Below are 27,734 nucleotides of genomic sequence, written 5' to 3' on the forward strand. Positions count from 1 at the left end.
GGATTACAGGCTTGAGCCACCGCGCCCGGCTACTTATACAACTTATACAGACCTATGGTGTAGCCTGCTAGTGTACTGAATACTATAGGCAGTTGTAACACAATAGTAAATACTTGTATATCTAAACTTATTTAATCATAGAAAAGGCAATGCACTGTGTTACAATCTTATGTTATGACGGCTACAACTCACTAGGTGATAGGAATTTTTCAGCTTTGTTATAATCTTATGGGGCCACCATCGCATATGCAGTCTGCTATCAACCAAAGCATTGTTGTGCCGGACATGACCAGTCAGGGAAGGTCCCATGCAGAGAGTAGGGCAGGAAAATGGGGTGGAGTGTACTGAGTAGGAGCTGGGTGGGGTCAGGGGAGGAAGGTCAAGGATTGGGTCTCTGGAAAAGTCATCCTAAATATAAGATAATAGCAAGATGGAGCCAGTCATGTGAAGATTCAGAAAAAGGCACATAGAGACAAACCAGTCATGCAAAGGCAACAGTGTGGGAACAGCTTGGCATATTCAAAGATCCAAAAGAAAGCTAGAAAACAGCTTAGGCAGTTTAGAGGTAGATAAAGATCTTGACTTTGCTGGAAAAAACTATCAAGTCTCAGCTAGTGAGAATATTGCTGAGATTATTCAACCTAGCTGACTATCATGCACGTACCCTTTACTAATCGCATACTGTGTGCTCAGCACCGTGCAAGACACAACCTTGAAAAGCACAGAGTTCCTGTTAAGAAGCTAACTTCTAACAGGGATAATAATGCAAGTGTTTAAGCAGCCTCTCCTCTCATCTTTTGCCCTTTGGGTGGGTGTCGCTATTCTGGCACCTATGGCACTGTACGATTATAGTTGTCGTACAGATTAAATGAGTTATTATATGTAAAGTGCTTAGATCACTGCCAAGCACATAAATGCTATACAGTGTTTGTTACTATTAGTATTACTAGTTAGTAGTATAGTGAAATTATCATACAACAAATAAGATATTAACGTAGTTTCAAAAAATTGAGGGGCATTTACAAAGTAATTGGGTAGTACTTTCAAAAGTGTCAAGGTCATTGAAAGACAAAGGAATACTGAGGGACTCCTACAAATCAGAAAACACTGAAGAGATGTGGCAGCTAAATGCAATGTAGAATCACAGATTGGATTCTGAAATTAAAAAAGTATTAGTGGAAAGATAGGTGAAAGTACAATAAGGTTGTAAATTTTCTGGTTTTGATCCTTGTAGTATGGTTATATAGGTACTAATATTGAGGGAAGCTGGGTGAATGTTATTATCTAACCTCTCTTTACTATTTTTGCGACTTTTCTGTAAGTATAAAATTATTTCAAAATAAAAAAGTAAAGAGAGAGAAATAGACCTGGAAGATAGAAAATAACAAAGATAACAGAACTAGCAGATGAGGATATTTAAGCAGCTATTTTAACCATATTGAAGTATTTAAAGAAAACTGCAAGTATAATAAGAAGAGATATGGGAAGGCATAAAGAAGAACCAAATGGAACATCTAGGACTAAAAATGACAATATTTAAAATAATAATTAAATAACTGCGGTTAACAGAAGATGAAATACTACATATCAAAGTAAACTTGAAAATACAGCAAGAGAAACTGTTTAAAAATGGAACATAAAAAAAAAAAAACCCAACCAAACAGAAACTCAGTGACAGGACTGGAGGACAATACCCAGTGTTCCAGCACACATGAAACTGGAGTCCCAGAAGCTGAGGGGGTGGGAAGAAAAGGGAGGAAAAAATGGAAAAAAGTATTTAAAGAAATACTGGCCAGAAATTTTCCATATTTGATGAAAATTATAAACTCAAAAGTTCAAGAAGCTTAATAGACTCCCAAATGAGATAAATAAAACTATATCAATACATCATAATAAGCTTGCTGAAAAGTAATAATAAAGAAGAAAATCTTAAAAGAAGCCATGAGGAGGAGACACATTATGTAAAGGAGAAGAAATATAAGAAATATCAGAGATGTCTCATCAGAGATTATGCAAGCCAGAAGACAATGGTTCTTTGAAAGGATCAATGAAATTGCCAAAACTTTAGCTATACTAATAGAGAAAACAAAAGAAGACACAGATGACCAATATCAGGTATGCAAGAGGGAATATCACTACAGATCCACAGACTTTAAAAGGATAATAAAAATAGGATGAACAACTTATGCCAATAAATTTGACAACCTAGATGAAATGGATACATTTCTTGAAAGATATAAATTGCCAAAACTGGAAAAAAAAAAAAAAAAAAAAAAGAAAATTAGAATAGCTCTTCATCTATTATAGAAATTGAATTAGTAATTTAAAAGTTTCTCCAAAAGAAAATTCTAGGCCCAAATGGCTTCACTGGTGAATTCTGTCCAACATATAAGGAACCAACAATGGCAACCTCACACAAACGCTTTCAGGAAATAGGTGATAAGAGTACTTCCCAACTCATTTTATAAGGCCAGTTTTGCTCTGACATCAAAATCAGACAAAATCATTACAAGTAAAGAAGACCACAGACCAATATCCCTCATGAACAGAGACACAAAAAATACTTAACAAAATACCAGAAAAAAAAAAACAACCCATAATATATATGAAAAGAACATACTGTGACCAAGTAGGGATTATCTCAAGATTATCAGATGGATACTGATAGATACATGGATAGATTTAGAAATGTTGATATGAGTATGTAGTATACATATGTGTGTGTACATGTTGTACACACACACACACACACACACACACACACACATTTCTTAACTTTGGCTCCCAAGCAATGACATACCAATGGCAATGAGCATTCCTACTGCCCAGATCTTGGTTTCTAAATACCATTCTTCACTGAAAGGAACCAGCGTTGCTTGAAAGAAAGATGCATTCAGGGCTTACACAGGGTAATTACAAGAGCCTGAAACATCCAGTCGCAGAAGTAGGAATATATTAAAGAATGATAGAAACGTACCCAAAAGATGTAGAAGTCAGCTTGAAGGGTTTCCCACTAGCTCTTCTGAAACAATATGACCATTAAAATTAATAATAATAATAATGTAATATAGTCCACTGGATAAAATAAAAATCTATAAATCCATACTGTTAAGAATTCATAAATGAAGCAAAGAAAAAGGAAAGTTCTTCCTTACAGAAGAATGCCAACTGATAAATACAAAAGAAATGAAAGAAAGTCATCCGATCCTAAATTTAGTAGGCAAACAGCTGATAAGAAATAGGATACTTACAAAGTCCCAGAATACTTACTCACAAATTACTTATTAATTATAAAAATAATCAATAATAATTCACAGTGGAAAAACTTGTAGGCAGAACCTTAACCAAGTGATCAAAGTCAACATCACTGATATTGAGACAGACTGTGATTCCTGCCATGGTGTACTGAGACATATCATTACTTCTATAGGTGCACTAAGAGTATGACTTGAATTAAATAAAAAACAAATATTAGAATGAGGAATATTTCAGCAAATATCTACCCTGTACTCCTCAAAAATGTCAAATAAGACAAAGAGCAGATAATAAATTCTTGCAGATTAAAGAAAACTATAACAACAAAAAGCCTCCTGTGCTAGATAGCTTTATCTCTAATATTCTTAAAATTTTTCCAGGAATAGAACATCATAATGCAAAATTAATCCTTCCAGAACATTGGAAAAAATGGAAAGCAGCCTAATCCTAACACTAAAGCCAAACAGCAGCATTGCTTATGAATATGCCTGTAAAATTCCTTAATAAAAGCATAGAAAGTAATTGAAAACTATATTTTACAAAAGCCAAGAGAGATAGGATCCAACCACTATGCTACTGACTCTTTACTGCCAGGGAGGGTTTATTACAGACACCTCAACAGATGCCAAAAAGATATCTGATAATAACCAACAGCAATTACTAATTTAAACCTATGGAAACTAAGTATAAAAGGATGGATATTCTTTATCATATTAGCAACAACTAGTGTCAGAATTAATGGTAAAGCACATCAATAAAATCACCAGTTAGACAAAGATGACTATTATTACTCTTTAACACCGTTCTGGATACTCTAGCCCGTGTAATATAATATAAAAGATATAAAAGAGGTGTAACTATTAGAAAGAATTGCACACAATTTTTAAAAACTAAATTATATACTTTATTATGTACTGAAACCCAAAATAAAAGTGGAAAAATTTTCCATTAATAGTTTAGTAAACTGGTTATTTAAAAGATAAATATATAAAAATGTAAATCTTTACCACAAAATGACCAGTTGGCAGACCTAGCTGGAAAAAAACAGACTTCATTAATAGCAGTGAAAATATCTAGACATACTCCTACAAAGATGTATCTAGAACCTATTGAAGATGAAGAACCAAATATTAGTGAAAGGTGTGCTTAGGATTTGAGTTAATAACAAGAAATACTACATTCCCAAATAAGAATATTTAAATTTGTAAAAATGTTTGTTTTCTCAAAGTAAGTTATGCATCTAACAAAATCTCAATAAAAATGCCATTGGAACTTACTCTTAGAACTTGACAAAATAATCCTACATATTAAATGAAAAACTAAACTGGTGAGAAAATAATTAAATTACAGCTTTATCTCACAGCATATTTAAACATAATTATACATTCTCTAGATGATTTAAGTAATTAAATATAAAACAAGAATATAACTATTAAAAAATTGGAAGAAAATGAAAGTGTCTAATTAAGTTTCCTGTAAAAAGAAACATCTTTCTAAGTAGAATATCTACGTGAAGGAAAAGTTTATGTATATATGTCTAAATAAAAACTAAAAACACCTGAAAATTGTAAGCAAAATTAAAGGCAAAGTATAACCAAGAAAAGAAATTTACAACAAACACAGCAGACAAAATTAATGTCCTTAAGTTATAGAATACTTTTCATCAATAAAATATTGATACCCTAATAACTTAACAAAAAATATAAACAGACAATTCTCTATGACAATTGATTAGTAAGTATGAAAAAATATTCAAAATCATTACTAACCAGGGAAATACAAACTAAAACCACAATAAAATATCTTTTTTTCCACTTATTTCCAAAGATAACAACCAATTACAAGGTGGCATTAAGATTTCTCACTCATTGTTTGTCAGACTGTAAAAGTCTATACGTTCTTCCATGAAATATATTCTCATAATTGAAAATCCAATAAGCCCACATCCAAAGATCCATTATAAGGAAATAATAAAAGATGTGGACAAATATTTACTTATAATCTGATTCTTCGAACAGTGAACATTTGTGGGTAATCCAAATGTCCAAACAGGATCACGGTTATTAACTAATCAAATATCCAAATAATCAAAAATTATACCGTCATTTAAAAAAGCATATTTTTGAAGGACAGTTAGTAGTCTGGGAAAATGGTCACAAAATAATGTTTATAAAAAGGTAACTAAGGTGATTTTTCATGCAATTAGAAAATAACTATTCTAAAATTAATATGGAACCAAAAAAGAGCTTGGATAACCAAAGCAATCCTAAGCAAAAAGAACAAAGCCAGAATCATCACATTATCCAACTGTAAACTGTAACACAAGGCTACAGCAATCAAGACAATATAGTACTGATACAAAAACAGACACATAGGCCAAAGGAAGAGAAAGAGAACCCAGAAATAAAGCCACACACCTATAGCTATCTGATCTTCAACAAAGTCAATAAAAATAAGCAATGGGGAAAAGACTCCCTGTTCAATAACTGGTGCGGGGAGAACTGACCAGCCATATGCAGAGGAATAAAACTGGACTCCTACCTATCACCATATACAAAAAATTAACTCGAGACAAATTAAAGACTTAACTGTAAGACCTCAAGCTATAAAAATCCTAGAAGAAAACCTAGGAAATACCGTTCTCAACATCAGCCTTGGCAAATAATTTGATTAAGTGCTCAAAAGCAATTGCAACAAAAATAAAAATTGACAAGTGGGGGCCTAATTATACTAAGGAGTTTCTGCATAGCAAAAGAAACTATCAACAGAGTAAACAGACAACCTACAGAATGAGAGAAACTATGCATCTGACAAAGGACTAACATCAAGAATCTATATGGAACTTACCCAAATCAGTAAGTAAAATACAAATAACACCATTAAAAAGTAGGCAAAAGACATAAACAGACACTTCTCAAAACAAGGCATACAAGTGACCACAAACATTATTTAAAAATGCCCATCATCACTAATCATCAGAGCAATGCAAATGAAAACCACAATGAGGTAGACCATCTTCCACCAGTCAGAGCAGTTATTATTTAAAAGTAAAAAAATAACATGATGTTGGCAGGGCTGCAGAGAAAAGGCAACACTTAAACACACTGTTGGTGAGAATGTAAATTAGTTCAGCACTGTGAAAAGCAGTTTGGAGATTTCTCAAAGAACTAAAAACAGAACTACCAATCAACTCACTATTGGCCACTATTGGCTATGCACACAAAGGAAAATTATTCTACCAAAAAGCTACATGCACCCGTATGTTTATCAAAGCACTCCTTACGATAGCAAAGATACGGTTATCAACCTAGGAGCCCATCAACGGTGGAATGGATGAAGAAAACATGGTACATATACACCATGGAATACTACACAGCCATAAAAGAGAATGAAATCATGCCCTTTGCAGCAACATGGATGCAGCTGGAGGCCATTATCCTGAGGGAATTAATGAAAAAAACCTAGAAAACCAAATACCACATGTTCTCATTTATAAGTAAGAGCTTAACATTGGGTGCAAATGGACATAAAGATGGCAACAATAGACACTGGGGACTTCTAGAGGAGGGAGAGCGGGAGGGGGAGCAAGGCTTGAAAAACTACCTATTGGGTACTATGCTCTCTACCTCAGTGACAGGTTCAATCACATCCCAAATCTCAGCATCACACAGTATCTCTCTGTAACAAACCTGCATATGTACCCTGAGTCTAAAATAAAAGTTGAAAAAAACGGTTATAAAGTTACTATAATTCCTTTGTAAAAATTATTATTATAACAAAATATATTAACTCCGGGTAATGAAGAAATGGGAAACTGAAATTCTTATTTTATTATTTTCTCTATTCTCTACAAACAACATGTACTCATAAAGACAGAAAAACACCACTGAAAAAAAATTACCAAAAACTAAACCTTTTTAAAAGTAATAATTTACCTGACAGTTTCGTAATCCAGTTTCTCTCAGTATATTGAAAATATTATTATTACATCTACTGGGTGCAAAGTTGCATTAAAAAACAGACACTCTAAGGTTGTCACAGGTCAGTTTATTGAGGAAATCACGATGCTAGATGTTAATTCTCTTCACATGATTACTTTTCATTACATCAGATGAGACTCCAAAAGGCCATAGCCATGAAGTTACACAATTACTTTCCCATATCTCATTCAGGAACACAAAAACCAAATGCAAAGAAATGTTTAAGAGAATAAAAAATTGGCCTCTTCCTTCCCCCCATCAAAGGTAGTGATTAAGGGTCAGGAAGGAAAAAATTGAAATATGTAACATGCCAATATTTTGGCTAGATTTTATTTTCAAAGTTTCAAGCCTTTCCAATTTTTTTTTTATTCTTTACACCAAAAAAGGTATCAATACTTTTCATTCCACTCTTGTCAACTTTAGCCAAAGCCTTCTGAGCTGCAGTCATTTTGCTATTTTTCTGTTAATGAAAATAAGAGAGAAAAATTGTTATGAATGTAACATTTATTAATCACACATGGAAATCAAAGAAGACTGCATGTCTCAAGGTTCATTAAAGAAGGTAAGCATCCCCCACTAACATGCTTCATAAGAAGGTGAAAAGTTCTGATTTCTATTCAGAATTCAGACCTAAGAGACAGAATATGTTAAAAGAGGCAGAAGACAAAACTGCCGCCTTCTAAGCAGCAGAATGTTCCAACCAATGGTTTACATTGGGGAGGGGGTGGATAATTCTGGAGGGTGCATTAAGTGCAGCAGCACAAACAATGGAACTGACACAGGCTGCAATTGTCAGAGGTACGAATTACAGCCTTGTATTACCACATGATGAATAATTCACACCAATTTACCATCTGATTTTATTCATTTGCTCCATGGGAAACCAAGGACAACCCCATAATATTCAAAAGATGACCTGTGTTGCAAAGCATCCCAGACCAGCAGGATAACTGCCTAATTTTTCCTCCAACAAAGAAATACTTTCCAAAAAGCTGACTCCAAATAACTCTGCCCTTTACATTTCTCTCTCTCTGGTCACTGAATTTTTTTTCTTCTATGTCCTATAAAGAGCAATTCGAGAAGGTAAACAGTAGCTGATTTAACTTTGATGCAGTTGTATCACAACTTGTTCTGAAGAAGCATAAATGATGGGAATCAAAAAACAAAAAATCACCTGTCTCCCTGGGAACTGTAAGACAAAGTCATTGCCAAAGTATTTTTTAGAGGCACATTATATGATTCCCACAATTTTGCTTTTCACATTCTGTCACTTATAATTTAGTAGGCTTCTTTTTGACTGAATGGTGCAAAGTGACAGTCTGTTTCAGACTTATCTCACGCATTTAAGACATCCTGGTCCAAACCTCTGTTGTGCCCAAGTGGATACATAAGTGTTACTCCCATAGAAGGGCAGGACACAAAGATTTCTCTCAGAGAAACTCACAGTATCCCTGCTGACACAGCATCGAGATAACTAGCTATTTGGGTAGACCTTAAATCGAACTATCCTTAATATCATATGCTCAAATAAATTACATATTGATTCAAGAATAACAGTTCTAAAAAACATTAAACTCTGAGGGGAATCAGTATTGTCAAAATCAAAGTGAAAGTTAACTTATCTTGAGATGGACAAGGCCTTTCTAAGCATAAAAACAATGGAAAAATCATAAAGAAAAACAATTTCTGTACTTAATCCTCAGAAAAATTTAACACTGTTAAAAAATCAAATGAAAAGGTTAAAACCTGTATTTCATGAAAAGTGTTAACAGCCTTAATTTAGAATGAACTCATACAAAGCAATAGAGAAACATTACTATCTCACAGGTGCACTGTCTTATAAGTACCGTGTGCTAACCGATTGCGCCACTGGAGCCATGAAACATTACTATTTGAACATCAAAACAGTCACGGGACATGAACCAACAATTTGCAAAAACGCAAATGGGCCATAGGCATTTGGAAAAACAACCTTTCTAGCCTAATTGACAGGCAAAAATGTTCAAGAATAAAAATAATACTCAATGCCATCAAAAAATGCAAGATAACTCACTGGAGATCATGTTTGGGAGCACAAATTTCTACATTTTTGAAAAGCACTTTATAATTTCAATTATTAAAGAGTTCATGTTCTCAAAGCTCTTACTCTTAGTTCAAAATTGTGTCTAATGAAATGATGGGAGATGAAGACTATAAATAAGAATGTCTATTACTTTAATAAAAACAAAAAATAGAAAAATCAGAAGTAACCTATATGTCCAAATATAGGGAAATGATTAAATTATGTTCCATCTGGTGAAACTGACACCCATGACTGAATATCATAAAACCATGAATAATTTTTCAAAGAATATTTAATGATATGTGAACATTTTCACAATTTAATGCTAAATAAAAAGGACAGAACTGAGTATTATAATGCCAAAGTCAAAGACCACATATGTATTTATAATGCAAGTATAAAACTCAGTAAGAAATGCTACCAAAATGCCATTTGCCATCATGAATGCTGAATGGTGAAATTATTAATAATTTTTATAATCATCATAATTTCTGCTTCTGGGCAGCAGGGTTGACAAAAAATTACCTGTAGAGGTTCCTACCTCCTTTCCCACCCTAACCCTCTACGAATACATAGAAAAATTTAGGCACACTCTCGATAAGCAGTATATTGTTTTTCTTTGACCCATAAAAAGTCTTAGTTGCTTAACACTTTCACTATCATACACAATTCTGGATTAATTATTAAGTCACAGAAATGCAAGTTAACAGTTCTTCCTGGTCAAAACTGTCATCACAATGAGTGTGCAACTGTTCCACATGTATTCATGCATATAATCTGCTGGGTACGAACGATTCGTCGCTACACCTGAACCCACATACCTTTTCAGTCTTCAAATCTTTAGTATTAAACTTAGTGTAATCTTCTTTTGCTTCTACAGGCTCATCTGATAACTTTATTTTCTGCAACATTAGAGCAGTGAAGTGGTGTCAAATGTTACCTTGACACTAACATCGATCCATTAAAAGAAACCGAACACGTATAATTTAGACCTCCACAGAGGCGAATGGAACAGCAGACCCAGCAAAGGGCTTACTTTTTACAGGCTCCTTTACATTTTGCCAATCTTGAAGGGAATCAAGCCACACCCACACATCACTTCTAAGAAGCAGCCTTGGTGACGGTGGATATGATTGGGTAAGTACATGGCCCCTTAGCTGGTCTAGCAAACACAGGCTTTGTAGATGCCAGGTATGGTAGGCATGAGGGAATTGCTAATCACAAGGTGAATGCAAGACACAGAAGTCAAAATGAGAATAGTCTCGAAGGGGGCTAGGTGTCCAGCCAGAACCCCTATTTCATTTACCTCCTGGGTCAGTTTATTGTCCACTTAATGAATGAAGGGACAACGTTATGCTATTATCACCATCTTTGTACAGCTTCATGTCCTTCCCTCCTTTCAGTTCAATTATCTTACTTTATCCATGCAAGAACAAACTTGCACAAGCAAGCAGCCAGCAAGAGAGGGAAGCACAGAGAGGCTAAATGAATAGCTTAAGGTCACAATGTAGAGGACTTGGGCCAAGATTTCTATTTTGATAGTGTTCTTTCCATTAGGCACAATGCAACTACCTCAGATCTTTATTTAACATTTTCTCCTTTCACATGAACATTTTACACCAGTGAATGTGAGAATCTTGTCAAGGACCAGACTTTGGCCTTAATGATCACAATATAGAAGAAATTACGCCATACTTATTATGTGAAAGGTACAATAGCAGGGCAAGCAAGTCTTGCTGTTGAACATGAGAACTGACTGCATGGTGATCACAATCCAGGTTTTTATAATATTCAGGCTGTTTGTGGAGACACCAGGTTGACCAGGCCCAACATGGATCTATCCTAGGAAATAGATTTGCTCCTAACTTCATTCTTCACGCCCCTGCTTTTGCTAAACAAAGCACTGGTAGAGCTGGTGCTAAAAGATTCCAAAGCCCATGGTGTTTTATCCTATAACCCAAGAGGATACCATATCTTGAAATTGTTTACTGTAAAAAACAGAGGCTCATCCTGGGAATATACCATATGCTGTAGGAAAACCTTCTCTTAGCCACACAGCAACCTCTAGCAAATGAATCATCAAAAGGAAAAGACTAGTCCATCACAAATAAACCAGCTATCAGCACCAAGTGAATGTATACTTGCAACTTTGTTAAGAACATATGTTTCGGCTTGGTGCAGTGACTCACAACTGTAATCCCAGCACTTTGGAAGGCCAAGGAGGGGAGATCACTCGAGATCAGGAGTTCGAGACCTGCCTGGCCAACAATGGCTAAACCACATCTCTAATAAAAATACAAAAATTAGCTGCGCATGGTGGCACGTACCTATAGTCCCAGCTACTTAGGAGACTAAGGCATGAGAATTGCTTGAATCTGAGAAGCAGAGGCTGCTGTGAGCTGAGATTGAGCTACTGTACTCCAGCCTAGATGACACAGCGAGACTCTATCTCCAAAAAAGAAAAGAAAAAAATACATGTTTCTATTGAAATTAAGACAGCAAAGGGTGTTTAGGTGATATATATTTTTTACTAGAAAGGTATCTTCAGCTAAGAGAATGGAACTCACAGCTAATAAAACTGAAGGCCAAAGCATTTTCAAAACACAAAAAGCTTGAAGTTATGAGGATGCTGTGTTTCTTCTCTGTGGCAAAATGTTCCTAATATAGGTTCATCTGATAACTTTATTTTCTGCAACATTAAAGCAATGAAGGTGTCATTATAAATACTTACACATTATTCCCTTTTTTTCTTTAGAGACAGGGTTTCACTGTGTTGCCCAGGCTGGAGTGCAGTGGCTATTCATAGTTGCAACCATCATATACTACAGCTGTGAACTCCTGGGCTTAAGAGACCTTCTGCCTCAGCCTCCTCAGTAGCTAAGACTACAAGTATGTGCCACCAACTGGTGAGGTTCACTTCTCACTGATAATTCAAACAAAAAGTATTCATGACAAGAACTTAAGATGAAAGGTACTTTTGTATGGACATAAAATGTTTAATAGGAGAAATGACTTGTTCAGGTGTTTTAATAGCTCACAACCAAACAAGATACCAGTTACAAGTGTTTAAAAAAATAAAATGATTGTGGTAGCCTCTGCATATAACTAGTTTTTATGTTATTCCCAGTGTACTGTTGAATATATTGGGGAAAAAAGACGATTGTGGCATTTGCTAAAATTTGTTATTTGAAAGACCAAATCGCCATGGATTTGGGAAATTGTTTCAGCAGAAGAGTGGCTCAGAAAGACAGTAACAAAGGTTATGACTAAACGAACACAGTTCTGGAAAGAGAACAAACTGGAGAGCACCGCAGAAAATATTAAGTAAAGGTCTTACAAATGATTTGCAAGAAGGAACTCGGGAACATCTCCAAACCCACTGTTTGCATTCAACTCTGCTGGCTGACAGTGACAAATTGAAAAGACTGGAGCGGGTAAGGGCTGGAAGCTGAGCTTCAACAAAGGCAGACATATGATAGTAAAGGAAAATAATACAAAACATATTAAGGATGACAGGCTCCACACTATCGATTACAACATAGATACAAAGATACTTAATGGCTACTGGAATATATTCCCTGGAAACAATCAACTATATTACTGTAAAAATCAATCAAATCCTGGATACAGACAGGAAAGCTAGCAGAAGATACGTGCTACATTTGTTTAAATGATGGTACATCATCCAGTATAATTTGTAATGTGTACACGAGAACCCCAGAAAGATGCAAAGTAGAAGACCTCGAAAAGCAACTCAAATACTATAGGAGACAAGGCTGGAGTTTAGAAAGAGCAAGATGCCAAAATCAAAATCAGGGCTTGGCAAATGATGGCCCAGGGGCCAAATCCAGCTGGCTGCCTGCTTTTATAAATGAAGTTTTACTGGAACACAGCCATGCTCGTTCGTTTATGTATTATCTGTGGCTGTTTTCACAATACAACAGCAGAGTTGAGTAGCTGCAACAGAGTCCATCTGCTTCATGGAACCTAAAATATTTATTATCTGGCTTTAGAAGAAAAGGTTTGCTGATCCCTGATCTAAATCATAAGTGATGAAGTCACAAACAACTTAAATTCTGAAAATTAAGATAAGAAAACAGAAATCAGGAGCAGAGAAGAATAAACTTATGAAACACATTACTCCAAAATGTACCCATGGCTAAAGCTTTCAAGAATAGGTTTAGATCAACTCATGAATGATCTCTAAGTTACTAAGGAAGACAGATATTTGGGGGGGGGAAATCTGATTAATTTTTGGATGAAGGAAAATAAGAAACACTCTCAGAGAACCTACCCTCTTGGTTTCAGAAAGACAACTATGCCTCTCTAGGTCCTCTAGAGCTACTGTCAGAGATTAACTACTGGAATGAAAGAAGCATGGGTCTGGTCTAGAACAGTCCTTCTGAGATCTCACAGCAACTGACTTTTCTGTTCAGTGCTATTCTCCAAGAGAGTAAAAAATGCACTTTCTTTGACAACCTGCTGAACATGGCTCCAAACTAACACTGCTGTACTTCCAATTTTCTGTCCTTTTCTGAAAATTAAAGTAATCAGTGTTTTTGGCACCACCACAGGGAGTGATATAAAAATTCTGAGCATGTTGGCCACCTTGAGGGCCAAGGAATGAATGCAAAGGAAAAGGAAAGTTTTTAACATCCGCAATATGTCCATTTTACATTCTCAAGGCATCCGTTACTTTGCTGGCTAAGAAATGACCTCACTGACAAGCTGGTGTGCATGTTTATTTCTCTGTCTTGGAGCAGTGTTTACTCATCTGAGATCTGGTCTGGGCTGAAGGAATGCTGCGGTTGGCAGTCAGGTGTAGTTTATGATTGGCTTCTCTATTCTCTGGATCTAGGAGATAAACACACCAGCTACAGAGGAGCTGTGGGTAGCAGCCTGAGAATGAATGAGGAAAAGATTTCCACTAACAGAGAAGGCTTACACATAAATTCTTCAATCATTTCAAATTCAGAAAAAAAGTAATCATCCTTGCTCAAAGGATTCTTTGTATTATGGAAATCATTCTCTGTTCATCTTTGTGCCAGTGACAATTAGATTTGGCAAAATGAGTTTTAGTTATATGTAGAGTATGCTTAGTGATTACTAAATTTAATTGTGATCTAACTAATTTAATTCAGGAATATTTAATTTTATTTAATTTAAAATATTAAATATTAAAATATTAAAATAAATATTTAATAAAATAAAATATTTAATATTTAATAAAATATTTAAAATATTAAATATTAATTTTAAATATTTAATTTAAAACTATACGCCTTTAATATTTTTACAGGGGTACCTTGCTAAAACCAACTCTTCTTGGGTTTTCCTGGTACTTTATTTACCATTGAGATGGAATCTATGAAAATAAAAAGTAGTGATAGAGAGCCCAGTACAATCTTTATTCCACATGGCATCACTCCATGCAAGATGGATTTAGTACGCTTTAAAATATACTAGAACAAACTAAACTCATGTGGTAAAAGTTTAATATTTTTCTAAGTCCCCCAAAGATATCTTAGTCACAGCTTCTTACCTTTGATGGAGGATTTGGCAATGAGGCTGAAGGTTCTGGAAGCCTAAGGAAGTTAAAAATAAGAATTAAGGTCATGGTTTTTCACAGACAAACAAACAGAAAGACAGGGCTAACTTAAGACTTGGTAAGTCCTACTTTGCAACTTACAGCTTTGCCCCCATATATCTTCCCATTCAATCACTTCAATGTAAAGAATGAAAGTTTTCTCAATAAATGAGTCTTTATTTTGCTATGTAATCCCTTGCTTTGGAGTAGTTGTCTGAACAAAAAAATAAAATTAGAACCCATCTGTTGAAACAGAGTTGCTTTTCTTTAGCCTCTACAAATTTGTGTTTGGGTGTTGGAGTATTTTTTCTACATAAATGAAGATGCTAGCGTATATTTAAAGATGAAAATTACTTTAATTGTTCACAAAAAGTCACATAAATTTCAACTTTTAGAACGCAGTTTAATTGGCATACCTTTCTTCTAAGCTCTTTAACCCAAACTTTAAAATGTTAGTGGAAAGAAAGGAATCTATACAAATAACAGAGTACAAAGACATGAGGTCTCTAACAAGACCAGCAGCATAGAAATCCAGGGAAATATTAAGCAGAAGGATATGATTATCAATTTGAAGCAAGCTTTCAACACACTTTAACTATATAGAAACCAGTTTCCAATCATTGTTTTTTAAAGTAGGACCTCTGGAATTTGCTAAAACCAGCAACTATATCTATTAAAAAGTCATTTTATCTTCATGACTCAGAGGATAAAAAGGATTTATAAGGATCAGGAAAAGCTATTAAATCATCACACACATAAAATCTTAATAACAAAATTAAGTAACAATTTTGCAAAAATCTAGAAAATAAACACTTTCTTTTCAACTTAAAGTCTAAATGTATAAGCTCTGTATAAAGAAAAGAACATACATTAAATCATTCTTAAAATCCTTATTCTGCCCCTCAAAGACACAGATTGTGTTGCATATTACTTTGACTTCCAAGTTTTGGGCATAATGAAGTCACTTAAGTGAACATCTAGTGATAATAGTGAAAAAGATAAAAAACATTTTGTAAATTAAAAAAAATTATATTCCATCTAATCTTTCCATCCCTCCTTTCTTCCTCTAAAAATGATCACAAATAACCAAATTAGTTAATTGAGGATAAAATTTTAACATAGTGTTTCCTCTAAAATCAGACTAAGCTATAATTCCAACTCTGACATTCACTAGTTGCAGCAACCTGTATCCACCAAATCAGTTCTTCCAATTATCCATTAAAATTCACCTCCAAATCACAAAGTATTTGACATAGCTCAAGAATAATCTTGCATCAGAAACAGTGATATGATAAGCCATAAGGAAACCCCACTGCTGGGGAAACCAAGATGCAAAATGGTACTTCATTATGACTGAAGATAATGAATACTTACTTTAAGTATTTAGATAAGTCATCACTTAATTCTTTAGGGATGTAATCAGATATCAGACCATGGGCATAACGAATGTAATCCTCTGTAAGAAATAGAAGAAGGAGTGAAAGTTAAAAAAAAAAAAAAAAAAAAAGTAATGATGGTGGTTTCACAGTCAAATTGACCTGAGTTCAAATTCTGACCCTTTCTGGATAAAGGGAATGCTTAAACTCTAGCCTGAGTTTTCTCATTTGTAAAATGGGGATAGTAATATCTATTTGTCAGACTAGTGGGAAGAAATGCTGGATATGACATGGGATGATACCAAAGATATAAGATAATACAAGTATAATACAGTAGATGCTCATTAAATCACAGTAAAAACAAAAAATTCAGGGTGCTTTCTTAGCTGAAACCAATGAATACAAATAAAGTTTAAAACTCAGCTGTAACAATATGAAATAGTCATGTCTTTTTTAAAAGAGTAATCATTTTTAGGCCTGCTTTAACAAAGAATAAATCTAATTATTCAACAGTAATGAGTGCACTCATTTAAGAGAAATAATATCATATGTCTCCACTAATAGGTATTTGCTTTATAAAAACCCTGAACTATATATACGTAGTTCTCTCTCTTTCTCTCTCTCTCTATATATATATACATATGCACACACACACACTCCTAAACTAGTAAAACACTTGGGAAAAAAAAAAAAAACTTAACTAATTCTACAGCATCTGTGTTCTTAGTACTAAAATGCACCTCTGGCAGCAATTAGAAATACAGTGACCTAAGAAGACAACAAAATCTGTTCAGAACTCTGTTCCTGAATTCAGCATTTTACATAGCATACAAGCAGATCATCAAACTTAATCATAAGATGGGATAACCACGTGGGGATATAAACCACCAAAAGCAGACCGCAGGTTTGCTGCTGGGATATTCACTCACTTCCTTTTTTTCCATTCTCCTCTGTCTTCAAGTCAAGGTAACAATTTGCCTCAGTATTACATAGAAAATGACTGCCGTCTGGTGACCACCTGATGTCAAAAAGTCTTCAGTAAGAGATTTTCATTGTCAAAGTAGAACTGAAAGTTATCATTTGACTCTTCTTAAAATTGCTCATGGTTCTGGGATAGTCATCATTCAATGAATTATGACTAGACAAAGAAAACTATTTTAAGAAAGTCAACATGTAATTCATTTGCTTCTTCTGGTACCAAACCAATAATGTAAAATATGTAAAGCCTACTTTATGGCTGGGACACTAGATGGCAATACAGCCAAGCTCAGAGTCTGCATGCATCTATCTACCCACATATCTATCCATTCATCATCTATCTCAATCCCTCATCTTCTATGGTTAAAGCCAATTAAAGACACTGACAGCTGGTAACTTAGTATGGCAAAGGTGTTGTCCACCGCTCCCAGAATGGCAGTCGCCAACTACCTATATATGCAAGGTAGATTCCTGCAAATCAGATTGACTGAATTATTACTATCAACACAAACAGGCCACTATTTTTAGTTTTTATTTATTTAATGACTAAAGCCATATGTTTCAGAGCTGCATACCCTGAACAAGGGAACAATGAATTGGAGTTTAAGGTCAGAATAATTTCTGTCTCACCATTTGAAAATGTTAACTGCATTATATAGCTGTTCTTATTCAACTATACATATAAAAATAAGCGGACTCGAGAGAGGTCCAAGATGGCTGACTAGCAGCAGCTCAGGATTGCAGCTCCCAGTGAAGGTGCAGGGAGTGAGTGGATGCCAGATTTCCAGATGAATTTTTGTTGCCCATGGACCAGGAGATTCCCAGCGGAGGAGCTCCATGGGTCGCCAGGGTGACTCTTTTGGCCAGCGGGGCTGTTTTGCGGTGTCCCAGCGCGGTGGTTATGCAGGACTGGGTGCCCTTTTAGTTGGTGTTTGGAGCTCCGGGAAGGCAGAGTCGCCCATTCAGCTGATTGAAAAGGGGACTGAAGCAGGGAGCCAGACCGGGAGATTCCCAGGCAGAAAAGCGCCACAAATCTCAGCGCTGCTGTTTCAGCCTGCACGGTCGCCGCACGGGAAATTGCATAGATCCGGGCGCCTTTTTGGTGGGTGACTGGGGCACCTGGGAGAGAATCAACCATTCCATTACGAAAAGAAAAAAAAGGGGTCAGGCTTGGCTGGTCCCACCCCCACAAAAAAAAACAGCCATTGGAAACGCTGACCATTGAGAGTTTCACAGCAAGCACAGCTGAACCCGGGAAGGTCCAGCTCTCTGGGGGAGGGGCGTCCACCGAAGGAAAACAAAGAAACAGAAATAACATTATCACCAACAAGCTGGACATCCACTCAGAGACCCAATCTGAAAGACAGCAATTACAAAGACGACAGGTGGATAAATCCATAAAGATGGGAAGAAACCAGCACAAAAAGGCTGAAAACACCCAAAATCAGAATGCCTCTCCTCCTTCAGGGGATCGCAGCTCCTCATCAGCAAGGGAACAAGGCCTGATGGAGAATGAGTGTGATGAATTGTCAGAACCAGGCTTCAGAAGGTGGATAATAAGAAACTTCTGGGAGCTAAAAGAACATGTTCTAACCCAATGCAAAGAAACTAAGAACCTTGAAAAAAGGTTTGACGAAATGCTAACGAGAATAGACAATCTAGAGAGGAATATAAGTGAATTAATGGAGCTGAAAAACACAATACAAGAGCTTCGCAAAGTATGCACAAGTTTTAACAGTCGAATTGACCAAGCAGAAGAAAGGATATCAGAGGTCAAGACCAACTCAATGAAATAAAATGAGAAGACAAGATTAGAGAAAAAAGGGTAAAAAGGAATAAGCAAAGTCTCCAAGAAATATGGGACTATGTGAAAAGACCTAATCTACATTTGATAGGTGTATCTGAATGTGACGAAGAGAAGGAATCCAAGCTGGAAAATATTATTCAGGATATTATTCAGGAAAACTTTCCCAACCTAGCAAGGCAGAACATTCAACTCCAGGCAATACAGAGAACACCACAAAGATATTCCTCAAGAAGAGCAACCCCAAGGCACATAATTGTCAGATTCACCAGAGTTGAAATGAAGGAGAAAATGCTAAGGGCAGCCAGAGAGAAAGGTCAGGTTACCCATAAAGGGAAGCCTATCAGACTCACAGCAGATCTCTCAGCAGAAACCTTACAAGCCAGGAGAGAGTGGGGGCCAATATTTAACATCCTTAAAGAGAAGAACTTTCAACCCAGAATTTCATATCCAGCCAAACTAAGCTTCATAAGTGAAGGAAAAATAAAATCTTTTGTGAACAAGCAAGTACTCAGAGATTTCATCACCACCAGGCCTGCTTTACAAGAGCTTCTGAAAGAAGCACTACACATAGAAAGGAACAACCAGTATCAGCCATTCCAAAAATATACCAAAAGGTAAAGAGCATCAACATAATGAAGAATCTACATCAACTAATGGGCAAAACAGCCAGCTAGCATTAAATGGCAGTATTAAACTCACATATATTAATATTAATCCTAAATTAAAATTGACTAAATGCACCAATCAAAAGACACAGACAGGCAAATTGGATAAAAAGCCAAAATCCATCGGTATGTTGCATCCAGACCCATCTCAAATGCAAGGATACACAAAGACTCAAAACAAAGGGATGGAGGAAGATTTACCAACCAAATGGAGAGAAAAATAAATAAAAATAAAAAGCAGAAGTTGGAATTCTCGCCTCTGATAAAATAGACTTTAAAGCAACAAAGATCAAAAGAGGCAAAGAAGGACATTACATAATGGTAAAAGGATCAATCCAACAAGAAGAGCTAACGATCCTAAATATATACACACCCAATACATGAGCACCCAGATACATAAGGCAAATTCTTAATGACTTATAAAGAGACTTAGACTCCCACACAATAATAGTGGGAGACTTTAACATCACATTGTCAATATTAGACAGATCAACGAGACAGAAAATTAACAAGGATATCCAGGACTTGAACTCAGACCTGGAACACGTAAACTTAATAAACATTTACAGAACTCTCCACCCCAAATCCACAAAACATACATTCTTCTCAATACCACATCACACCTACTCTAAAAGTGACTACACAATTGGAAGTAAATCACTCCTCAGTAATTGCATAGCATTTCACAGGTTTAAATGAAATATTGGTTGGCTGCTTGTTTGTTATTTTCCTCCCTTATTCCTTCCTGTATCCATTGTTAAACACAATTATTGGCATAAAAGAGGTTTTTAATATCCATTTTTAGACTGCATTCTAGCCTGGGCAACAAAGCAAGACTCCTGTTCTCTCTCCCTCTTTCTCCCTTTCAATCTATTTTTCCTTTCTTTCTCTCTTTCTTTTTTCCAAAAAAAAAAAGAGGACTCGGAAAAGAAAAATATCTTTAAAAGCTTATAAAAGAATAACCTAAAAGAAAAATTGCAAGGTAAATCAATTTTCACCTAAAATCAAAATATATTCATCCCTGTATCACGAAACATGCATCTTGAGAATAAAATCCAAACAGATGCAGCCCACTGGAACAGTACAACTGTGTCGCAGGAACAGTATCACAAAAAGGTTATGAGTGTGGGCTTGAGAGAGAAGTTCTTTAAGTAGCTCAGCTTTGCTATTTATTAGTTGTGAGTCTTTGGACAGATGCTCATAATGAAATTTAGTAGGAGGGTCGTATGAGATCATTTTGCATAGGGGCCACTTAGCAAAGGGACTGGCACACAATACACCCTCAATAAATGATAGCCAGGGTTACTATCAGTATAAAAGAAGTATTTGCTGAATAAATAAGTATCAATGAATGACAGAAGTAACCTATGGTAGAAATATTCTTTGCTTCTGAAATAAGATGCACACCTGCCACAATGTATATGAGGCATTGGCAGGAATATGAGCCTTCAGTGATATTAAGATTTTTAAATCCTAAGATAGGCATTTACACGTAAGCAACTTACTCTGATGAAATGTTTTACTTACCTTTCTTGTCAGTGGAAGCTTGGTCACCAGAGAAAAATGCAGTTGACTGTACCTGGGTACTGACATTTACTCTGTTGACTTTTAATGCTGCCACAGTTTGATTAACCTACGAAGCAACCAAGAGGGGGAAAACAGGGTATTTTCAACTGAACTTTAGAAATCTGAGAGCTCTGATTCTGGAGTCAGGCTGCTGGGCTTGGCTCTGCAACATGGCTAGTTACTTAACCTTTCTGTGGCTCTGTCTGTGAAATGGTAACAAAAATAGCACCGACCTCATAGGACTACTGTGAGGATTAAATTAGTTAACATATGTAAGGCCCTTAGAATAGAACCTAACACAAACTTTATATGTAACCATTTTCTAAATAGAATAATATAAATTTCCCACTTCCTAGGAAATATAATCAATAAGTATAAACTCCTCTTTGCTATTCATGCCATTTTCCTTTGCTAAGGGCAAAAGTACACATCAAGGATTCTGCTCCATAGGAATACTACTATTATACTGCAAATGAAATCAAACATGGCACTCTTAAATCCTGCCACTACTTTGCAAATTAGGAGCCTGATTATTCTACTGGGCTCATTTCCAGCTCCTCAGGCTTCCAATGCGCCTGGTAACATGATATGACAAACAAACACGATTTATTTATTTATTTTATTATTATTTTTAAATTTATTATACTTCAAGTTCTGGGATACATGTACACAACGTGCAGGTGTGTTACATGCGTATACATGTGCCATGGTGGTTTGCTGCACCCCTCAACTGCTCATCTAGGTTTTAAGCCCTGCATGCATTAGATATTTGTCCTAGTGCTCTCCCTCCGCTTGCCCCCAGCTCTTGACAGGCCCCAGTGTGTGATGTTCCCCTCCCTGTGTCCATGTGTTCTCATTAACTCCCACTTATGAGTGAGAATATGTGGACACACACAATTTTTCACATAAAAGATGGAAGCGAATCTTAGGAAACAGTACTTTAACTACTGGTATCCACTGATACTGTAAAAACTTTATCATTATTCTATCTGGTTTAGTGAGGTTCTTAATCAATGTCAAAGTTCATATTATCCTTAGACCAGTGGCTTTCAAAGTTTTTTTTTTTTAATCCCAACCTATAGTAAGAAATATACAGAAATCCAATACTTAAACACATATATAAATGTTTCATAGAGCCATACTTAATACTTGCCCTTCCTCTGCTATATTTTAATACATCCCATCCATCCCATCCCATCCCATCCCATCCCAATCTGTTCCATTCCAAAAGAAATACTAGTTGTGACCTACTAAATTGATTTGAAGCTCACTGCCCCAGTCCTTCCGTTAGATCAAGATTCTTAGAATCACTAAAGTACAGGGTTTGCCTATAAGATGGCCCCTCCTCAGCCTCCAGACCCTGAGAGTGGGACGCACTTCCTCTAAACCTGAACACCTTTGCCTGGCTGTGTCCCTGGGTCCCTTTGCCTGGTTGTGTGTGAGCAACATCACTCTTGGAGACACCTGCAGGACAGCAGCCAACAAGGGCCAGGCCTGGTATCGTCTTAGTTGGAAGACTCAAATCTACACCAACAAATAGCAACAAATTATTTCATTCTGTAGTAGGATCAGGGAGAAAGGAGGATGCAGGTCACAAGAAAACATAAAGTTAACTCCCAAGATACACAAGTTAGGGAGGATTAAAAAGTCAAAGAGAAGAAGGTATCTCTATACAGTTTTCCTCTTTTTACTGAATATAGAGGATGGTTTCTGGATTCAGACTTACTGCCTTCTGTGAAAATTTCATAGAGAACTGAATTTTTTCTTTTACCACAAGGCAGTAGAGAGGAACTATACCTTTTTTTCCAGCCACTTTAATGTCTTCTCTTTGCTGTACTTGTAATATTTCTTGTTGTCTATTTCTGGATTACATTAAAAGAAAAAAAAAAGACTCAGCATAATGATATAAAAAATAAACTCATAAGTTTTATCACATACAAGTTAACAATTAAAAAACATTTCATAAGTTTATATTCTTGAAAAACTTAATTTATAAATCTGAGAACATACTTGAAACATTTTTTAAATGTTAGTAGTAGTTTGGCTACCTCAGGAGTCATCAACCATTAAATGAGTAAGAATTTAAGAAAACCTTCAAATTATACAAACAACTCTGTAGAAAAGGTAATTTTAAAAACTCAGCAAACAAGTGTGGAAGGAAAACAAATCTTGGTGACAGGGACAGGAGGCAGGGAAATTCTGGGCAGAGGAGGGCTGGTCCCCAGCAACAGTCCCACCCTCAAGCCTGGAACTACAGCTCAAAGTGAGAACATGGATTCTTGTTTTCCCACTCGAATGCTGCCTTTTCCAAAACCACCCATGGCCTACCCTGCCCTCCTTACTGAGCCCATAAAAACCCTAGGCTCTGCCAGTAGAGAGAGAGAAGAGGATAAGCAGTGGGACACTGGAGACTCTGGCTGGACATTGGACAGAAGCAGCTGGACTTCAGAGGGACAGCTTGACGGTGTTGCTTCAGAGAGGAGTCCGGCCAGGGATAGGGGAAGATCATCTTTCTGCTCCATCCCCTTTTCAGCTCCCCTTCCTGCTGAAAGTCACTATCATTGGCAATAAAATCCTCCATATTCACCACCCTTCAATTTGTTTGTATGACCTCATTCATCCTGGACACTGGACAAGAACTCAGGTGCAGGTGCAAAAGGCTGTCACACTGACCCTCTACTGAGCTATTAACACTTAAGAGGTTCGCCAATGGCAAATCTAAAAGAGCGCTGACTATAACACTCTTTCTGGGGCTTCAGGGGTCATGGGCACTCCCCTAGACACTGCCACAGGGCCACACTGAGTTTTGCGCCTGCCGGCACCCAGAAGCCCTCGCCCCAGCCCCTGCACTCACTCACCTATACTCCTGCTCCTGTGAGGGGTAGAATGCAGTGGGACCAAGTGAGTGGAGTTTGCCCCTGCTGGCACTGAAGCAGCTGGCTAGTTCTAGTGCCTGTGCACTCCAATTCTTGCCCGCAAAGGGGTCACGGAAAATGTCCTGCCTCATTGGCACCCCAGAATCACTAAGCTGAAGGGAAACATCAAGCTGGGAGCTGCTTAGGGCAAACCTGCTTCTTATTCTATTCAGTCAACCCTCTGAGGCTCACCTGAGAGACAAATACATATCTGATTGCTTCCTCTCCCCTACTGCTTATGTAAAAATGCAGATTCACTGAGCCAGACTAAATTGTGTATTCAATGGAAGATTGATCAAGGACTCAAAAGAATGCAAGCTTTTGTCTCTTATCTACTTCTAATGTGGAAGTCCCCACTTTGAGTTGTTCTGCCTTCTAAACAAAGGTACATCTTACACATATTGACTGATGTCTCATGTCTCCCTAAAATGTATAAAAGCAAACCGTACCCCAGCCACCTTGGGCACATGTCTCAGGACTTCCTGAGGCTGTGTCATGGGTGTGTCCTTAACCTTGGTAAAATAAACTTTCTAAATTGACAGAAGCCTGTCTCAGATAATTTTGTGTTCACAGTAGCATACTAAGCGGTCTTAACTGTTGTGAATAATTTTAAGCTCACCTCAATGTTTTCAATGAAACACATTTTTTTTTCTAAAATCAAAAGAAAATCCCAATAAAGAAAATGGAAACTAAAGGCAGATACCTATGAAGCTCACCAAATATATTCAGGAAAAAAATCTTGTTAACTACTTAGTACTGGCCTGGTGGGATTAGGACAGCATTAAAAAAAAAAAAAAAAGGCATATCTCTTAACATATTACCAACATAATCATAGCTATTTCAGAAGACTTAGATTTAAGATAGGCTCAACCTGGCCCTTTAAGGGGATAAAAGTTTCACCTTTTATAAATTATACTTACTCTCCTCACAATCCACCCAGCCTTATATACCATGTCATTAAACCATGCTTTCGTCTGAAATCCTTTTCATTCATGGGATTTCTTCTTTCTGTGCAACTAGCAAGGGCAGCACTGCCACTCCAGCCTCCTCTGTCCATGTAAGATGTACCTTTATGACCACTAGTAACCCTCGGACCTGATGGGAATTCACCACCTATGAGTTATATAGAATGAGGCTCTTTCTCCCTTCCAGCTTGTGATGGGAAATGGAAACTGCCCATTCAGGGGTCATTTTCTGCAGTCTGTTAAATCGTATGAGAGAGGGGTTGGGAGGTCCCTGGCCCTAGTTCTTGTGAATTTCCTCCCTGTTTCGGCCTATGGTTGTCAATGCTGTGGGTAAGATGAGGCAGGATGGATTAGGGGCTGGATATCTGCAGCCATCTCCTCAGGACATATCACTGCAGTAACAAAAAAAGAGGGACAGGTGCAAATAGCATTGTCAGGAGTGTGAGAATTCCAAGGTGCAATGTCTACTATTTTGGAGCCAGGACTACCTGGGCCAACAGTCTACTGTAAATCAAAGCTAATGAGACTGGACTCAATTTCCTCAGAGACTATGTCCCACCCCTATGTACAAATCAGGGGAATTTCAAGAGCATAGAGAAATTACTAAATAAATACATGCTGTTAAATGGCTTTTAGAAGCCATGTTCATTGCCTGAGGCAATAAAATTCCAAAAAAAGCTCACTGCTCAAGGTTATCCTGAAAATCCTACCCTGACCTGGCATCTCACTTCTTTCTTGCCTCTACCTCCAAATTTTCTGGAAGAATGTCTACCATCTGCTGCTGTTTTCCTTGTGTCCCACTTTCTAAGGCCCAAGGGGAGGCTTTTCCTCTACCTCTGGGAAATGTTCTCTAAGGGGCAGAGAGCATAGACTGAGCCACGCTACCAGGGCTCCTACATACCCCAGCACATGCTGTCCCTTTGGGAAGCCATCTTGCTCTCAAAGCCTGTTTCCCCAAGTGAAAAGGGAGGCTTTTTCTCACCGGGCTGTTGTGAGTATGAAATGTGACAATCCACACAAATCCTATAGCACAATACCTGTCACTTAGCAAATACATAATATTAGCTAAGATGACATGATAAAAAGGATGATTTGTTAATAAACATAAGAAACATGTTTATTCAGGTCTGTGTTAGGTACATTATATACATTTTCTCATTGAATGGTCAGAATGAGTCTCAGAATCAACTAAAAAAACATGATTTGTCCCCATCTTAGAAGACTGAGTCTGAGTGACATGAAGTAAACTGCCCCAAGTCACTGAGGAAGTAATCAAGAGCACCCAACTCCCACCCATGCTGACTTCAGAGATGTGGATCTGATGTTCCCTTGAGATCATTAAATCTACACTTTCCTCACCACCACCTGTTCTTTGTGGGAAAAAATCTCTCCTCCATGGCATATATAAGATTGTTTTCTATTTTTTTTATGTCTCTAATGATTTATTTGATTCTTTTCTGCTCTGCTTCACCCTCCTCCAAAGCCAACTGTACCCTTTCATCTGGTGTGATCTCTTCCTGGCTCAACAAGACTAAACAAACTAATCGGGAACCCCAAAGCCCTGAACTGAGGCTCCATGTGCCTAACACCCAGTGGTTCATCTTCCTCCCATATCACTCTCCTGGTTATTGAGGCCTAAACCTCAGAGCCAGTGCTCACGCCGACCTTGCCTCCGTGAGCAAAATTGTTTTGGCCATTATAGGTCCTCCATCCCATGGGAAGTAGGCAGCATGGAGAGAAAAGGAGCCAATATTATTTTTGGGGAAATGGGGAAGTAAAAAAAAAAAAAAAAAACTGTGTTAGAAATCAGGAGGCTTAGCTTCCAGTGCTGAATCAGTAAATACTTTTTTTTAAAATGAATTTTATTTATGTGTTCACACAATGTTCATGTTCACACAATGGACACACCTGTTTTAAATGTATAATTCGAGGAGTTTGGAGAAATGTATGCAGTGATGTAAGCATCATCCCCCAAAGTTCCTTGGAGCCCTTATGTAGTCAATTCTCACATGGCTGCCCAGACTGCAGGTCACCACACATCTATAATTATAGGGTAATTCTTGCTTTATTCTGGAATACCATAGAAATGAAATGACACAATATATACTTTTTGTGTCCTACTTCTTTTGCTCAACCTTATTTCTGTGAGATTTATCCATTTTGTTGCAGCTAGCGGTAGTTCCTTCCATTGTATGGGGAGCAGTAGAACTCCCAAGTTGTAAGAAATTGCCAAGTGGGCTGTATCATTTTAAGCCTTGGCCAGCCAGGTAGGTTACGTTCCAACTGTCCCAGAGCTCACAATCTCCTTTTTTTCTTAATGGTGTTTTTAATAACAAAAGATAATACTTTTGATAAAATGCAATTTATGCCGGGCGCGGTGGCTCAAGCCTGTAATCCCAGCACTTTGGGAGGCCGAGGCGGGTGGATCACGAGCTCAAGAGATCGAGACCATCCTGGTCAACATGGTGAACCCCATCTCTACTAAAAATACAAAAAATTAGCTGGGCATGGTGGCACGTGCCTGTAATCCCAGGTACTCAGGAGGCTGAGGCAGGAGAATTGCCTGAACCCAGGAGGC

At 37.0% G+C, this 27,734-nt stretch overlaps 1 protein-coding gene across 4 annotated transcripts in view; it reads right to left on the reverse strand.

Annotated features, from left to right (window-relative positions):
• Positions 1–27,734, reverse strand: part of RNASEH2B (ribonuclease H2 subunit B) — a 63,000-nt gene that overhangs the window by 5,314 nt on the left and 29,952 nt on the right. The window contains exons 6-11 of one of the 4 annotated variants that reach the window (XM_017535876.2): positions 23,074–23,138; positions 21,238–21,343; positions 16,259–16,340; positions 14,840–14,882; positions 10,119–10,199; positions 7,283–7,695 (exon numbers count right to left, since the gene is read on the reverse strand). In XM_017535876.2, coding sequence (XP_017391365.1) covers positions 7,579–7,695; positions 10,119–10,199; positions 14,840–14,882; positions 16,259–16,340; positions 21,238–21,343; positions 23,074–23,138 — 494 coding nt within the window. In that variant the 3' untranslated portion in view covers positions 7,283–7,578. Of the gene's footprint in view, positions 1–7,282; positions 7,696–10,118; positions 10,200–10,219; positions 11,987–14,839; positions 14,883–16,258; positions 16,341–21,237; positions 21,344–23,073; positions 23,139–27,734 lie in introns of those variants that run through there. The other 3 variants (XM_017535871.2, XM_017535873.2, XM_017535874.2) reach the window with 3 other exon arrangements.

Source organism: Cebus imitator, unplaced genomic scaffold (assembly GCF_001604975.1).
Source record: "Cebus imitator isolate Cc_AM_T3 unplaced genomic scaffold, Cebus_imitator-1.0 Scaffold94, whole genome shotgun sequence".
In the NCBI taxonomy this organism is placed as follows: domain Eukaryota; kingdom Metazoa; phylum Chordata; class Mammalia; order Primates; family Cebidae; genus Cebus; species Cebus imitator.